Here is a 15490-nt window from a genome sequence, read left to right on the forward strand (position 1 = left end):
TTTACGTCACTTATTCTCGGTCCTTTTTCTACGCGTGCCCGTGGAGATCGCTTGTGTCCACGAGATAGGGAATCCAACAAGGAAGATGCCGTCAAAGATCATCTCTCAAACCGAAGACGTAGCCATGGTGGAGGAAACCGACTCTACCGAGGAGAGCAAGACACCCAAAGTAAGTAAATTATGACTCGCATGCAGCCAGGGCTGAAAATGCTGGCTAATATGCCACGGCATGCCTCCATGTTTGTCCACTAAACATGTGGCCCTGTGTTGCTAGCTAGTATTGCGATGTTTACACACATACAGTAAGGTAGCAAGCCTTGCTTGGGGTAATAGTTATCTTGGCAACATATTACATATTCACTGTGGGTACTAAGCCTACGTACACTGTAATTTAAAGTGTTTTTTTGTCGGCTGTTTAGCTATGAGAACACTACACAGATCACATGCGCTGCTATCCTATACCCATGTGTTGTAAGGCCGATCTTTAAATCATCGCGACCGACATAATCCTGCAGACACGCGTATACACAACACGTTAGATCAGTGCTGCTAGCGCATTTTGATGACGTAGCTTCTAGCTGGTTTAGGGCCAACAGTGCGACAGCTCATGCTGTCTTTAAAATGTATATTTCAACGACATGAGGGCGTAACGTGTGCTCAGATTGTTAGCACATACGTTGTTTTGACCGTTGAGCTAACAGTATGTATGATCTACAGAAACTAAAGGAGAAGAAAAACAAGGAGAAGAAACTGAAAAAGATTAAGTTGGAGGATGCTCATCCTGTGGAGGAGGAAGTGGAAGAATGCGAACCTCCACCGCCCAAGAAGAAGAAGAAGAAGAAGAGAGACAAGGCAGACCAAGCTAACGGGCACGCGGACCCATCAATCGACACGAATGGCAACAGTGTCGAATCACCTTTGGAAACAATCTCCACTCATTCCATCGAAGAGATCAGCGAAGCAGAGAAAATAGAGGTATGGCAACCCTAGCGCTCACCACTAGATGGCAGACTAGCTCTGAGCTCTGGCAGGATTTGAGTTTAGAATGTACTAGATCTATGAAAACACAAACGGTGTGAAACTGTTGTGACTAATATTAAGTATGTGCTGTTTCCCCACCCTGTCCATCCTTCCGTCCCCTCAGAAGAAGAAGAGGAAGAAGGAGAAGAAGAGAGCATCAGTTGAAAAGGAGCAAGAGGTCAACGGAATCTCACCTATGACCCCCCTGACTAACGGACATTCCACCTTGGTGACCCCTACCGTGACCCCGGCCCTGACCCCGGCCCAGTCCAGCGAGGAGGACTCCGATAACGAGAAAGATACGGTGAGCAGGGGAGATGGTCAACAACACCAAACGGTTAACCAAACGAATGTTTTCAGTGTGATGCAGCCAGCCATGATGGCACCACAACACAAGCCTAACAGGTTAGACTGTCTGGGGCGGGTTTCTCTCAGGAACCATGGCTGGTATTGTGGAACGTTGATGCAGTGCTCCGACGGAAGATCCGAACTGATATCGTTTTGTCTCCTCTCAGGAGACACCAGAACAGAAAGAAGGAGCTTTCTCCAACTTCAGAATCTCCCCTCAGACCATCAAGCTGCTGCAAGGTAACTCCTCACTTCCACTGAACATTTTCCACATTCTGGAAGATTCCCTGTCTAGGATGCTGTCTCTCCCCCCTGCTGGCTTCGAGCCCCTTTGACTCTCTCCCACCTGTGTTTGTTGTCGTGGCAGCGCGCGGGGTGAAATACCTGTTTGACATCCAGGCCAAGACCTTCAACTCTGTGTACGACGGGAAGGATGTGGTGGGTCAGGCTCGCACAGGCACAGGGAAGACGTTCTCCTTCGCCGTGCCCCTGGTGGAGAAACTGCAGGCTGACCCTGAAGACAAGAGCCGAGGAAGAGCCCCCAAGGTACACACACACACACGCCACACTAACACACACGCGTCACCGTTACACAAGCACATACCGGACGGTCACAGACGGACGCACAGTTTGTGGACGACACGCCCGCGCAGTCGTTTGTCTACGTTGATCTGTCTTTATCTCATCCATCCATCCGTGTCTTTCTCTCGTCTGTTCATCCTCTGTGTCTCCTTCGCTCTCTCATCTACTTATCCATCTCTCCCTGTCCTCCTCTCATCCCTTCATCTCTCCCTGTCCTCCTCTCATCCCTCCATCTCTCCCGGTCCTCCTCTCATCCCTCCACATCTCCCGGTCCTCCTCTCATCCCTCCATCTCTCCCTGTCCTCCTCATCCCTCCATCCTTCCCTGTCTGTGGTGCTGTCAGGTGCTGGTGCTGACCCCCACCAGAGAGCTGGCCATCCAAGTGGCCAAGGACTTCAAGGACGTCACCAAGAAGCTGGCGCTGACCTGCTTCTACGGAGGCAGCTCCTACATGCCCCAGCGTGAGTTCCTCTCAGCACCCCCACAGCTGGATACGTCTGGAGCTACAATAGTTACAGCTGAAACCCTCTGGAGATGGAACCTTCTGGTGCTGGGAGCGAGAACAGTTTGTAGTTAGGACCTTCTGAAACGAGGACTACAAGGTTCTAGAACTACCTTGAACTAGGACCATCCTGGAGCTAGGACCATCACTGTGCTAGAACCGTCCTGCAATCTCATGATACGTTTGTGTTTATACACTAACCATGTGTGTGTCCGTCCTGCCAGTGGATGCCATCCGTAGCGGGATCGACATCCTGGTGGGCACGCCTGGCCGTATCAAGGACCACCTCCAGAACAACAAGCTGGACCTCTCCCAGCTCCGGCATGTGGTGCTGGACGAGGTGGACCAGATGCTGGACATGGGCTTCGCTGAGCAGGTGGAGGAGATCCTGTCTGTCTCCTACAAGAAAGGTGTGTGTGGACACATCCCTGTGTAGGATTGAGTGCTTGGTTGTGTCTTCCTAATTGTAATTCTGCGTGTGTGTGTCTAGCTAGTTATTAGTATGTGTGTAGCTAGTTATCACTGTGTTAAGCTGGTTTTGAGTGTGTAACTGGTTATTACTGTGTGTAGCTAGTTATGAGTGGGTTTTGCCAGTTCTGTGTGTGTGTGTCTAACCACCTCCTGTGTGTGTGTGTGTGTGTGTGTGTGTGTGTAGACTCGGAGGACAACCCCCAGACCCTGCTGTTCTCCGCCACCTGCCCCCCCTGGGTGTACGAGGTGGCCAAGCGCTACATGAGGGGCCAGTACGAACACGTGGACCTGATCGGCAAGAAGACCCAGAAGGCTGCCACCACAGTGGAGGTGAGGGAGGGAGGAGGGGACGGGGTGGTGACAGTTGGGGTCAGTGGCGGCAGCAGAGTATTTTTGGGGGGCTAAACCATTCCCTCGTGGGGCTAAAGACGGTGTCAGTAGGGAGAGCATGATGTTCAGAAGGGCTGAATGATAATGGAACAGGTTGGCTTGTTGTCTGTAAATGTCTTGGTTGTTCCTGGTGTGGCTGTGACCCAAACGAGCCATACCCTGCCACCACCCATGGGTGGGGTCCGAGGGAGGGGTAACCTGGAGGAACCCGTCTCCCTTTGTCAGTAGCGGTTAGAACCGAAACTGTACTGTACTGTAGCGAGTGGTACGTGACAGTGGAGCGAGTGGTACGTGACAGTAGCTAGTGGTACGTGACAGCGCCTCCACTGGTACGTGACAGTAGCTAGTGGTACGTGACAGTGCCTCTACTGGCACCTAGTGGTACGTGCCAGTGGAGCTAGTGGTACGTGACAGTTTCTGCATGAAAATGCATTTTAAGAACGTGGCTGCAAAATCGTGACCACAATTCAAATGCATTTTCATTTTCAAGAACGTGGCTGCAAAATCGTGACCTCAATTCAAATGCATTTCCAGAAATGCATTTTCATTTTAAGAACGTGGCTGCAAAATCGTGACCACAATTCAAATTCAAATGCATTTCCAGAAATGTATTTTCATTTTAAGAACGTGGCTGTAAAATCGTGACCACAATTCAAATTCAAATGCATTTGCAGAAATGCAAAATGAACGAAAAAGCATTCTGAGCGGCGCAGCAGAGTGACGTCAGTAGCTGCTCTTCTTCAGCTCCCTGCTGACCGAGCTACCCATCTTGTTCGGTAGGGAGCGGTGTGCACATCTGCATTGCATTACATTGCAAATGTGCCGGGAAATTGATTGAATTGCCGGGTCTTTAGAGCAGCGTTCCCCAACCGGTGCCCACCGTCCGTGGGTCATTTCGTACCGGGCCGCACAAAAAGAATTAATAACATTATTTCCTTTTAATTGATTATCAGAGTCTGAAAGACGTTTTATTCTGAAAAATGACCTGATTCTCTCCTTCTCCGCGGGCCTTTTCCCCTGAGCAAAAAAGCTCTGCAAAGACGTGTGTTTACTCATTTTTTTAGCAAGTTTGTGGGCTTCATTGAACGGTATCATGCGCGTATCTTCCTCTTGACACATGGCAAGTGATAGTTACCACTCAATGGAGCCTGTTTGAGACAACAACTCTATCGGTGTTTTGGATGAAGGCTATCCTGAGATCGCCACTAAAGCACTGAAAACCCTGCTTCCATTTCCAACATCAAGCGGGATTTTCTGCCGTGACAGCAATCAAACAACATTTTGGAATAGGCCTGAACTGGATATAAGGAACGCACTTTGGGTGTCACTGTCGTAGCTTATAATCACACACAACAGTGGGACTGACACGTCGAAAGATAGCTAGTAACAATATAACGATGGAAAACCAGGCTAAGAAACTTAAAGATGGGTCAATTGAAAAAACGGCTGTTTATTTTACATAAAATTACATAAAACTCCAAAAACTATTTTTCGCTCAAATCAGCTAAACTAGGTGTGGAAGTCACTAACTAGGATCACATCAAACCCAGAATGTACATGCATTAGCAGCGCAGCTGTCCAGGGCCTATCTTTCCTCCCAGTCCGTTCTGCCGGTCCGTGAAAATATGTCTTACATGAAAGCGGTCCGTGGCGCAAAAAAGGTTGGGGACCGCTGCTTTAGAGGACGCATCACAGACCATGGCGCTCCCTCAAATTGTGCAAACACTGTTAGAATTAGCTGAACAGGTAGAATCTAATAATATATCTGAGTCTGATGCCCGTGACCGAGTAGAACAAGTCATAGAGAGCTTGGCTGCATACTCTGCCGTCACAGATTTACACATTAATAGTAGCTCTGTCACTGTTTTATTCATTGTTTGACATCAAGTTGCTCAGTCTGTGATGCGTCCTCTAAAGACCCGGCAATTCAATCAATTTCCCGGCACATTTGCAATGTAATGCAATGCAGATGTGCACACCGCCCCCTACCGAACAAGATGGGTAGCTCGGTCAGCAGGGAGCTGAAGAAGAGCGGCTACTGACGTCCCTCTGCTGCGCCGCTCAGAATGCTTTTTCGTTCATTTTGCATTTCTGCAAATGCATTTGAATTTGAATTGTGGTCACGATTTTACAGCCACGTTCTTAAAATGAAAATGCATTTCTGGAAATGCATTTGAATTTGAATTGTGGTCACGATTTTGCAGCCACGTTCTTAAAATGAAAATGCATTTCTGGAAATGCATTTGAATTTGAATTGTGGTCACGATTTTGCAGCCACGTTCTTAAAATGAAAATGCATTTCTGGAAATGCATTTTAATTTTCAAATTTTACATTTCAAATTGAATTTTGGTATCTATTTGCAGGGGCATGTTTTGAAAATTAAATCTCAAATGTCTATTTCTTTTTCATTTTAATTAAGTGAAAGATTGAGCACTCTTGAAGAAGAAAATTAAAATGCAAATAGGATGATTGATTACTAATTTCATTTATGAGTCAAATAATGCAGCCACATTCTTAAAATGCAAATGCATTTCTGGAAATGCATTTTCATTTGAATTTTGGTAACAATTTGCTTCCATACTCCACTGGCATGTACCACTAACCACTGTCACGTACCACTCATTCCACTGGCACGTACCACTAGCTACAGTACAATACAGTTTCGGTTCTAACTGCCTCTCCCCTTTGTTTACCAAACAAATTCATTAAGATTATTGTACTGTACCTGGTTTGCATGACCGTGTATTTTTACTGATCTTTTAGCAGAGGATGGGCGTGCTCCAGATATTTGTGCTACGTCCTGATGGGCTACTGTGCAGGAGTTGTGATTGCTTATAGGCATCCGTACAGATCCAAAAGTTGAGCTTTTCGAAACGTTTACTTTGTGCCACAGGGCAGTAAAACCTGGCGGATGTTGCACTACAAGAATCTTGATAAACTTGCCTGGTAAACTCAAGTAGATGAAAGGAAATTCTCAGTTAAATACCAGGAGATATAATCTCACCAGAGTGGTTCTGTAGAAGTGCACCAGACCAACCTCTTACTGCATATAGGGAAACCCTAGGTGTCTTGCTTTTTGTGTGTGGGTTTTTCTTGTGTGTGTTTATCTTGCTTGCTGTGTGTGTGTGTGTGTGTGTGTCCAGCACATGGCCATCGCGTGTCACTGGTCCCAGCGAGCGGCCGTCATCGGGGACGTGGTCCAGGTGTATTCTGGGAGTCACGGGCGCACCATCATCTTCTGTGAGACCAAGAAGGACGCCAACGAACTCTCCCTGAACGCCTCCATCAAACAGGTAACACACACACGCACAGACCTGTCCATGACCACCCCAAACGAGCAACAATCGCACACCATACCGCACACCTGAGTAGCGTGTGTGTGTGTCCGTGTCCGGTCCTGACGCTGTGTGGTGGGCTTGCAGAGTGCCCAGTCCCTGCACGGAGACATCCCGCAGAAGCAGCGAGAGATCACGCTGAAGGGCTTCAGGAACGGCTCCTTCGAGGTGCTGGTGGCCACCAACGTAGCGGCCCGCGGCCTGGACATCCCTGAGGTGGACCTGGTGGTGCAGTGTTCTCCTCCCAAGGTGAGGGGGAGAGGAGGGGAGGGGAGGGGAGAGGAGGAGGGGAGGGGAGGGGAGGGGAGGGGGAACAAAGGTGGACAGGAGAGACCTGGAGGAGAGGGATGAGGGGAGGCATGTCTGTAGCTGGCCGCGTGGTGCTGACTGACGCCTGTGTGTGTGTGTGTCCTCCAGGACGTCGAGTCGTACATCCACAGGTCCGGCCGTACGGGCAGGGCTGGCAGGACAGGCGTGTGCATCTGCTTCTACCAGCGGAAGGAGGAGGACCAGCTACGCCACGTAGAGCACAAGGCTGTGAGTCCCACCTGCCCACGTTCCCTAGCAACCTGGGCACTCAGCCGCCAGGCTCTGAACCATGATGATGTTTTTGCGTCAACGTCTGTTGTGGTTTACCCAAGAATGCTATTGTTGTTGTTTTCACCCGATGCTACAAACGTTTGTTGTTGTTTACACCAGACGCCATGTATAAACTTGCAGTGTGGTTGTTTACAGGGAATCACATTTAAACGGGTGGGTGTTCCTACTGCCAATGACATTATCAAGTCGTCCAGTAAAGATGCTGTCAGGTGTGTTTCTCCCCACTTCTAAACCCACAGCTCGACAAAACCACTTCTAATATGCTGTTGTCTAGTCTGGAACCCAGAGAAGGTCTGACGTGTGTGTGTGTGTCTGTGTGTAGGTATCTGGACTCTGTGCCGACAACAGCCATCGAGTATTTCCGCGCGTCGGCAGAGAAGCTGATTGAGGAGCGTGGGGCGGTGAGCGCCCTGGCTGCTGCCCTCGCTCACATCTCTGGAGCGACCTCCCTGGAGCAGAGGTCTCTGCTCAACTCTGACGCTGTGAGTCACTCCACCAGCTAGCCTCTACCGCCTAGCCTCTACCTGCTAGCTTCTGCCTGTTAGCCTCTACATGCTAACCTCTCCCCCCCCCCCCCCCCCCCCCCGTAGGGCTTCACCACCATGCAGCTGAGCTGCTCCCAGGAGATCCACAGCTTTGGCTACGCGTGGCGGGGTCTGAAGGAGCAGCTGGGCGAGGAGATCGACAACGTCCTCCGCGGCATGACCTTCGTCAAGGGCAAAATGGTACGTGCTCACACACTGCTGGTATACAGAGTCAATAAACACACTCACTCACACATGATCTCATACACAGTTGCTACATGCACACTCGTGGACAAAGTATCTTAGATGCTGTGGTTTCATGCTGTTCCGTTTCTTTCCTCTAAGGGGGTGTGTTTCGACGTTCCTGCTGACAAAGTCAAGGAGGTCCAGGTCAGTACTCCCTCCCTCCGGTAGCCTGGTATTGACTGATTTGTGTGATTGTTTAGCTGTAGCTTGAGAGAGGGGGTGAGTCTGAAAAGACAGACTGGCAGGGATTAAGTTATGGAACATCCCTCAATGCCTGCCCCCTTCTCTCTCTCTTGGCCTGATGCTACAGTAGGTAGGCTTTCAGGTATAGCAGAGTTATGCTACAGTAGGTAGGCTTTCAGGTATAGCAGAGTTATGCTACGGTAGCTAGCTAGGCTGTCAGGTATAGCGGAGTGATGCTAAGGTAGCTAGCCAGGCTGTCAGGTATAGCAGAGTGATGCTACGGTGGCTGTCAGGTATAGCAGAGTGATGCTACGGTGGCTGTCAGGTATAGCAGAGTGATGCTACGGTAGCTAGCTAGGCTGTCAGACATGGCAGAGTGATGCTACAGTCTCAGGTGACACAACAACGCCTCTTCATCTAGGTGGCAGGACGCCGTCCATGACAGGCTGCAGAAGTTTTAAAGTATGGTGTTGTCAAGGCTACCTTACACCCTCTCCATTCTCCCTCCAGGACACATGGCAGGACGGTCGCCGCTGGCAACTCACCATCGCCATGGAGCTGCCCGAGCTGGAGGAGAAACCAAGGATGGGCGGTGACCGCGGCGACCGAGGTTTCGGAGGACGCTCGTTCCGGGGCGGTGGAGGAGGAAGGGGCGGTAACCGTGGAAACAGTTATGGGAGTGGAGGTGGTGGTGGGGGCAACTGGCGAGGTGGACAGAAACGAAGCTTCAGCAGTGCCTTTGACTACTAAACCCCGCCCCCTTAACCACTGTGGACTCATAACCCCGCCCCCTTAACCACTGTGGACTCATCAGATTCGCTGTTTCGCCGTTGTGACAATGGCAGTCATTTTTTATCGTTTGGGGAACTGCCTGTTACTCTCCAGTTACATCTCTCTCTAGGACGAACCTCCCCGAATCTTGAAAACGCTGATTGCCTTGCAATTGCATATTTATACATTAAGTATGTCTGTAATCGCCCATTCTTCTGAATGAGAGGAACCTGACAATAAAGATAAGTCTGATCTGAATTCTTCTCTGTGCTTATCCTATGTAAACTTTAAACCAGTTAAAGATCCTTTAAAGCAAATTCCATGATTTGCTTCTCAGTACAGTATATTCGTGTGAAATGAGTTCCTGAAAACATGTGCAAAGCGCAAAAACTTTGTCGCACCGAAATGTGGAGTTGGACCGTTTCTCTTCCGACCTAAAAAACCCGACCTGATCTACGTCAGATCACAGATGGTTGCATTCTGTTACTCAGCTGGTACGATGCAAAAACAAAGTAATTAATATATTAAACACTCAGAGACTGCAGGTAGGTCTGTTCTGATATCTGCAATTGATTTAATTACTGTTGCTGTTGTTGCTAAATTCGAGGGGGTGGAGATTCAACTCCTTCAGGCGACATGCCCCCCCAGTCTCAAGCAGAGAAGACTGCTGATTTTCTCACAATTTCAAAGCCTATGGTGTTTCTTTTTCATTCGAATTTGAATGGGTAGTTAACAACACATTGTTCTGTGGTGTGATGAACTTAAAACTCATTTTCAATTCCACATTACAGGATCTTTAACATTAGATGTCTCACTTCTTGGTTCAGTGTTCTGCATCACAAGTTTCCAGACAAATATGCTGAAAAGGCAGAATATTAAAGTATCATGTTTAATTCAAAATACAAATATTTATAGCTGAAGTACACACAAAGAAAACATGTCTAGGTAAATGACACACTTACAGGCCTGCTTATGTGTCTGTAGATGTGACAGAAGTAGAAACACATTTCAAGTTGAGTGAAGAACCTATATTTGCCAGGTTACATGATTGCACATCTCCTTATCCATGCCATTTCAATTGCAGATATTGTCCTTAAGCACTCTGCACATTGCAATACTGCCCTTGCAAACTGCATTTTGTTGTACTGTACTTTGTGCTGTTTAATGACAAAGTTGAATCTAATATCTGCTTAGCAAAACCCTGTTGGGCTGGGTATACGAGGACATGTAGAGCTTAACAGTGAAGCATGTGCTTGCAGATCAAGAGGTCCAAGTTCAAATTGCTTTGGATAAAAGCTTCAGATAAATACATTGTTGTGGTTACTGTTCTAAAACCCTGTTCTAGAATTGGAACACACGTAGCATCTCCCTTCTGCCAGTCTGAGGAGACTACGGGCGCGTCACAATACTGTCACCTGCTGTCCTCCCCTCCCATAGCGGGCACTGGACGATGTCCTCTTCCAGCAGAGGAGCAGGACCAGGGGAGGAGGCAGGGCTGGACTACTGAGACAGGCCCGGTGTGCATGCCTCCACAGGGGCTCTGAGCGATGCGGAGGGCCAGTAGTAGCTGTCCGTCTGCAGGGCGCAGGGGTCGGATGTCAGGGGGTCCAGGTCATCAGCTGGGGGAACAGCAGAGGAGACAGAATGTGGCTCCCTCACAGTCTAAAGAAACGAGCAGTCTGGCATGAACAACCGGACAACTGGGCTGGAGAGTGGGCACAGCTGGTCTGTCGTAATAATGAGGCGCTCTGTTCAAGTCCTCCTGAGAGACAGGGACCTGTCTTAATCTGTGTAACGGAAACAAGCTTCAGCCCTAGGACTGGTCTATCTCGCTAGGCAGAGCTATGTTGTCAGGTGGCTCAGAGTCAGGTGGCTGAGCGGTTAGGGAATCGGGTTAGTAATCTGAAGGTTGTCAGTTCGATTCCCGGCCGAGTCAAATGACGTTGTGTCCTTGGGCAAGGCACTTCACCCTACTTGCCTCGGGGGGAATGTCCCTGTACTTACTGTAAGTCGCTCTGGATAAGAGCATCTGCTAAATGACTAAATGTAAATGTTAGTTCAGCCTTAGGACTGGTTTATCTCGCTAGGCTGAGCTATGTTAGAGAAGCGCTTACAGAAACAGTCTTCCCAGAAGGACCCGGAAGGTCTCCAGCATCTGGGCTCTCCTAACTGGCCCCAGTCTGAGCTGCTCAACTGGTCCACAATCTGCACGACACACACACACAATATAAATATTTATACTCTCTTCCCTATTTGTCACACACAAACACACACAAAGATGCCTGCTAGTAAGGTGGAAGTCTTGATTAAACTAGAATAAGGAGTGTGTTGAGTTGATATTTAAGACAACATTGAGTTGATGTTCCCAAGTAAACAGTAAAAAGTCTCCAGTATATGACATGTGGTTAGGGTTAGGATGGATGTAAACAGTCTCCAGTATATGACCTGGGGGGTATTCCAGAAAGCAAGTTATGCAACATAACCGGGTAAGTTAACCCACCAGCTGATTCACAATGTTGCAGCAACTTACTGGCAATGTTGCTACAACGCTGGGTGTCAGCTGGGGAGTTAACTTACCCGGGTATGTCACATAACCTGCTTTCTGGAATACCCCCCTGGTGCTACTACCTTAAACACAGCTTCTGTCTGTTCCTGGTCGGCTGTGGGGCTGTCCCAGATACCTGTACACATCACACAGGGCCATTACCAAACACCCTAGGGTTGTTGAAGAGGGTGTGTATCAGTCTGTACCACAAAAAGCAGTTCTCACGTTGTGTGTGAGGGGCGCAGGAAGAGGCCTTTGGGAGGAGATGAAAGGAAGAGGAGATCTGCTCTCCTGTGGTTGAGGAGGAGGAGCAGTAGGAAGAGGAGATCTGCTCTCCTGTGGTTGAGGAGGAGGAGCAGTAGGAGGAGGAGATCTGCTCAGCTGTGGTCGCTTCTTCCTGCTTGATGGTGCAGTAGGGGGGAAGACTCTCCCTGGCCCTGGCCTGGAGGAGCCCCGAGCTGCCGTCCTCCTGCACCCCTCTGGAGCTGCAGAACACATCTGGGGAGAGAGCGTGGAGGGAGTTGCAGAAGACCAGAAAACTTCCTAGCTGTGTTTACACGACTGACAGCTGTTGATAGGAGAGAGGCTTGGTGGCTGACCTGGGAACCTGTCCAGGGGAACACAGGAGTTGCTTTGGGGGTCTGGCCTGAGTTTCACGGCTGCCTCCCATCCCTGGACACCCAGAGAGAGACCAGAAGAGAGACCTGTGAAAGACACATAGAGGTGAACATACTGGATACAGATAGAGATAATCAGAGAGGCCAGCAGACAGACTTGTGGAAGACATGTAGAGGTGAACATACTGGATACAGATAGAGATAATCAGAGAGACCAGCCGAGAGACAAACAAGGGCAATGCAAGGGTTAGGCATGAAGATCTACAGAGAAAAATCCACCATTGAAACCAGTATATTGCACCCTGCACCCATAGCCCCTCCCTTCCTGGTGACCCCTTAACCCCTGATTCCTAACCCCTTTAACCCCCTATATCCTCGAGCCCTTCCCCTGACCTCTCCTCCGCCGCCCCGTGGCCCTGGGGGGCAGCAGCACGTAGACCCTGGAGGCCAGACTGCCCTTCTTCAGGCTCTGCTCACGGAGCTCGCTCACGTCCGGCAGGGAGTTCAGGGCACAGCGGAAGTTTGCCTTCCAGGTCTTAGGGTCTGGCTTGTCCCTGCCCGGGATATACTTGCCTGCACACACACACACACACACACACACACACACATACATGCACAGCAGAGCACATCCATTAAGATCTATCTACCCGCCATCCCGCCTGCCAAGACACGTATGAACACACATACACTCATGTACAAGCATGCATGTACACAAACACCAACACACATACAGACTACCCAATCACACACACTCTTGGTCACCTGCCAAAACCTACAGATCAGACCAGACCATCCAGTGTGCCTAGTCTAGTGGCTGTACGGGTTCATCAGAACAGTACATCATGAGGTGTGTGTGAGGAGAATGTGAATGCTGGCAAAGAATCTTACAGCCACCACAGCTTAGACACAACAGTACAGCAGCTGAAACAGTGGCCCAGTCTTATACCCTAGGCATTACCACAATACAATTTTTTATCCCCACTGCAACAATTATCTGGATATGGGATTAATTATTACCAATGTAGTCAATTCCATTGATCACTGCATAAAGTGCAGCCAATCACTGCCATTACAGGTTAACTGCCAGCCAATCACAAATACCACAGGTTCACCAGTACTATCCGATTACAAGTGTGAAAGGGGAGTTAACACTTTAGCCGTTAGTTCAGCTGGTGCTGTTGCCTGTGTTGCTTGTGTACTGTGATGTTTAGATAACTACAGCCCCCAGACAGGAGATTAATTACAGTGTGATGCTATGGGTATCTGTTCCTGAATGTGACCTTTGGTATGGCTTCAGTAATGATATCAGGTGCCCCGACCTGTCCTTAGGGTAAACTGATACACATCCTGCCAGAGCAGCAAGCTTCAGGAAAATGATAAATGTCGTAGAGAGGCAACGAACTATAGGACATCCAGCAGGTCCTGACAGAAGGAGAGTGAAACTAAGGATGAGAGAGAAATAGAGGGAGAGAGAGAAAGAAAGAGCGAGAGAGGGAAAGAGAGAGAGACTGAGGGAGAAACAGAGTAGAGAAAGATAGAGAAGCGTGGAAACGATACAGTTGTGCTTGTGTGTGTGTGTGTGTGTGTGTGTGAGAGAGAGCCTGCCTGGTCTGCTACCTGTGTACATAGCCCAGCTCCTGAACAGAGAGGCGTCCCTGTCGATGCTCCAGCCGTGACGAGCTGCATGCTTCCATGGAATCTGGAACACCCCTGTTGACTGAGAACCAGAGGACGGAGAGACAACTGACGAGATGAAATAGTACAAGAAAAGCATTGTGCTTCGATGTTCCACATGCACAGACATGTCTCAAACTAACACAAACTTAACTTCCTCTTGGGAAACAGAAGACCAACGGTTGTGATGTTTACTGTGTTGTTTTCACAGAATATATCTAATCATGTATGGAACTGTTGGATCTGGAACTGGAACATCTGGATCTAAAAAGACTAATTGAGGTTCCAGTTTCGAGCCAATTAATCTCAGTGTTTACTTTAGTATTTTTTTTTAGCAGTGGAGCAGGTCTGTCCGAACAACAACCCCCCCCCCCCTCCCCTAGCCGAAACGAAGTTCACTGCTTAATTTGATCTTGACATATAGGATAAGCATTCTGTAGCGAATAATAACAATAAACCCACTATGAATTACATTATCTTAATGCAGTGTAACCAGTTCAGCATAATAATGCACCTAAAATACAAACGTGAGTAAGTTCAGCAATCGCTATCGAATCAACAGCCACGTGCAATTTAGCAAGGTGAATAATACAACGAAAATCACCAGTTAACTTAATTTAAATTTGCAAGAACTATACACTAATACAATAACAGGCTTAAATGAACCGACAACATAAATTATACGACTAACAGTTCTCAAGGACGCACAGTGGCGCGCGTGCCCGCTCGCGGTGTGAAGCGCGTGTCCGTGCTATTCTGCTATTTGTGCTAACAATCACTGCTGATAAACTGCCTTTCGTACAGCCCTATTTCTGATACAGTGGCAGCAGAATTTCTTCTGTGGCCGCCACGCCAAAATCAAAATAGCGGAAACACTGAATCTCATTGTCATTCTGTAATATTCATGTTTTCGTTATTTAGCAGGCACTTCTATCCGAAGCGACATACACATAATGCATATACAGTATTTTGGTGGTCAAAGTCAAGAAACTGTCTGTTTTTACCAGGCACAGAGCAAAGTAACCACATGTCAGCTACCAGACACAGTGAACAATAATAGTAAGTGAAGGTGTTGTGCTTCCTACCTGGTCCAGCCAGGACACCCCTGGGTATCTCCCAGACTGGATCTGCTGTTCCAGCCACGGTCGCAGACGCAACCTGCCTGGATCAGAGGCAGAGGCAGGGGGACGCATGCTGTTCTTCAGCCTCTTACCTGTCCAGACAGCTCACCTGTCCACTAACCACACCTGTCCACTAATCACACCTGTCCACTAACCACACCTGTCCACTAATCACACCTGTCCACTAACCACACCTGTCCACTAATCACACCTGTCTTGACCTCACAACTGTCCACTTATCACACCTGTCCACTCCTCAAACCTGTCCACTTATCACACCTGTCCACGTATCACACCTGTCCACTCCTCAAACCTGTCCACTTATCACACCTGTCCAATTATCACACCTGTCCACTCCTCACAACTGTCCAGACCTCACACCTGTCAGCCACTTCAATGTCCTTATGGCTGCTTCAGTCCAGGTAAGCCTCTGGCTCCAGGTCACTGCAGAATATCTTAATCCATGTATCCCCTTGAACAGTTTGACTCTCAGTGCTTCCAAACCAGCGCTGCTCTGAAAAAAAACCTTCTAACTTTGAAGTGTGGAGGAGTTTCCAAGG

At 48.6% G+C, this 15490-nt stretch overlaps 2 protein-coding genes across 5 annotated transcripts; one reads left to right on the forward strand and one right to left on the reverse strand.

Annotated features, from left to right (window-relative positions):
- Positions 1–10: 10 nt before the first annotated feature.
- Positions 11–9231, forward strand: ddx21 (DEAD (Asp-Glu-Ala-Asp) box helicase 21). 2 transcript variants are annotated; one of them, XM_062462970.1, is made up of 17 exons: positions 11–169; positions 718–975; positions 1145–1324; positions 1536–1608; positions 1736–1914; positions 2294–2411; positions 2677–2862; positions 3108–3253; positions 6458–6607; positions 6737–6898; positions 7067–7186; positions 7385–7458; positions 7572–7731; positions 7840–7974; positions 8119–8163; positions 8713–8951; positions 8983–9231. In XM_062462970.1, coding segments are annotated over exons 1-17 (2310 nt in total). In that variant the 5' UTR covers positions 11–85; the 3' UTR covers positions 8984–9231. The 2 variants fall into 2 exon arrangements, with proteins under 2 accessions (XP_062318954.1, XP_062318953.1); XM_062462969.1 differs by having other exon boundaries at positions 8713–9231.
- A 402-nt stretch (positions 9232–9633) lies between these two features.
- On the reverse strand, positions 9634–15453 carry LOC134021884 (interferon regulatory factor 1-like). 3 transcript variants are annotated; one of them, XM_062462973.1, is made up of 8 exons: positions 14895–15452; positions 13753–13852; positions 12529–12708; positions 12118–12222; positions 11744–12016; positions 11602–11654; positions 11088–11178; positions 9636–10592 (listed from the first exon to the last, which is right to left on the reverse strand). In XM_062462973.1, the coding sequence occupies exons 1-8, from the start codon at positions 15000–15002 to the stop codon at positions 10474–10476; spliced, it is 1029 nt and encodes a 342-aa protein (XP_062318957.1). In that variant the 5' UTR covers positions 15003–15452; the 3' UTR covers positions 9636–10473. The 3 variants fall into 3 exon arrangements, with proteins under 3 accessions (XP_062318959.1, XP_062318957.1, XP_062318958.1); XM_062462975.1 differs by lacking the exon at positions 12529–12708 and having other exon boundaries at positions 9634–10592; XM_062462974.1 differs by lacking the exons at positions 9636–10592; positions 11088–11178 and adding an exon at positions 11185–11418 and having other exon boundaries at positions 11585–11654; positions 14895–15453.
- Between the last annotated feature and the right edge of the window lie 37 nt (positions 15454–15490).

The sequence above is a fragment of the Osmerus eperlanus genome, chromosome 6, assembly GCF_963692335.1.
Source record: "Osmerus eperlanus chromosome 6, fOsmEpe2.1, whole genome shotgun sequence".
In the NCBI taxonomy this organism is placed as follows: Eukaryota; Metazoa; Chordata; class Actinopteri; order Osmeriformes; family Osmeridae; genus Osmerus; species Osmerus eperlanus.

Bases quoted from the DNA above. Each gene is read 5' to 3' on its own strand.
- LOC134021884 (XM_062462973.1), bottom strand. From the start codon at position 15,002: ATGCGTCCCCCTGCCTCTGCCTCTGATCCAGGCAGGTTGCGTCTGCGA. The intron at 12,709-13,752 runs GTAGCAGACCAG...GTGTGTGTGCAG, and splicing joins GAGCTGGGCTATGTACACAG to GCAAGTATATCCCGGGCAGG. The intron at 12,017-12,117 runs GTCAGCCACCAA...CTCTCTCCCCAG, and splicing joins TCCCCTGGACAGGTTCCCAG to ATGTGTTCTGCAGCTCCAGA.
- ddx21 (XM_062462969.1), top strand. From the start codon at position 86: ATGCCGTCAAAGATCATCTCTCAAACCGAAGACGTAGCCATGGTGGAG. The intron at 1,609-1,735 runs GTAACTCCTCAC...TTGTCGTGGCAG, and splicing joins GACCATCAAGCTGCTGCAAG to CGCGCGGGGTGAAATACCTG. The intron at 2,863-3,107 runs GTGTGTGTGGAC...GTGTGTGTGTAG, and splicing joins GTCTGTCTCCTACAAGAAAG to ACTCGGAGGACAACCCCCAG.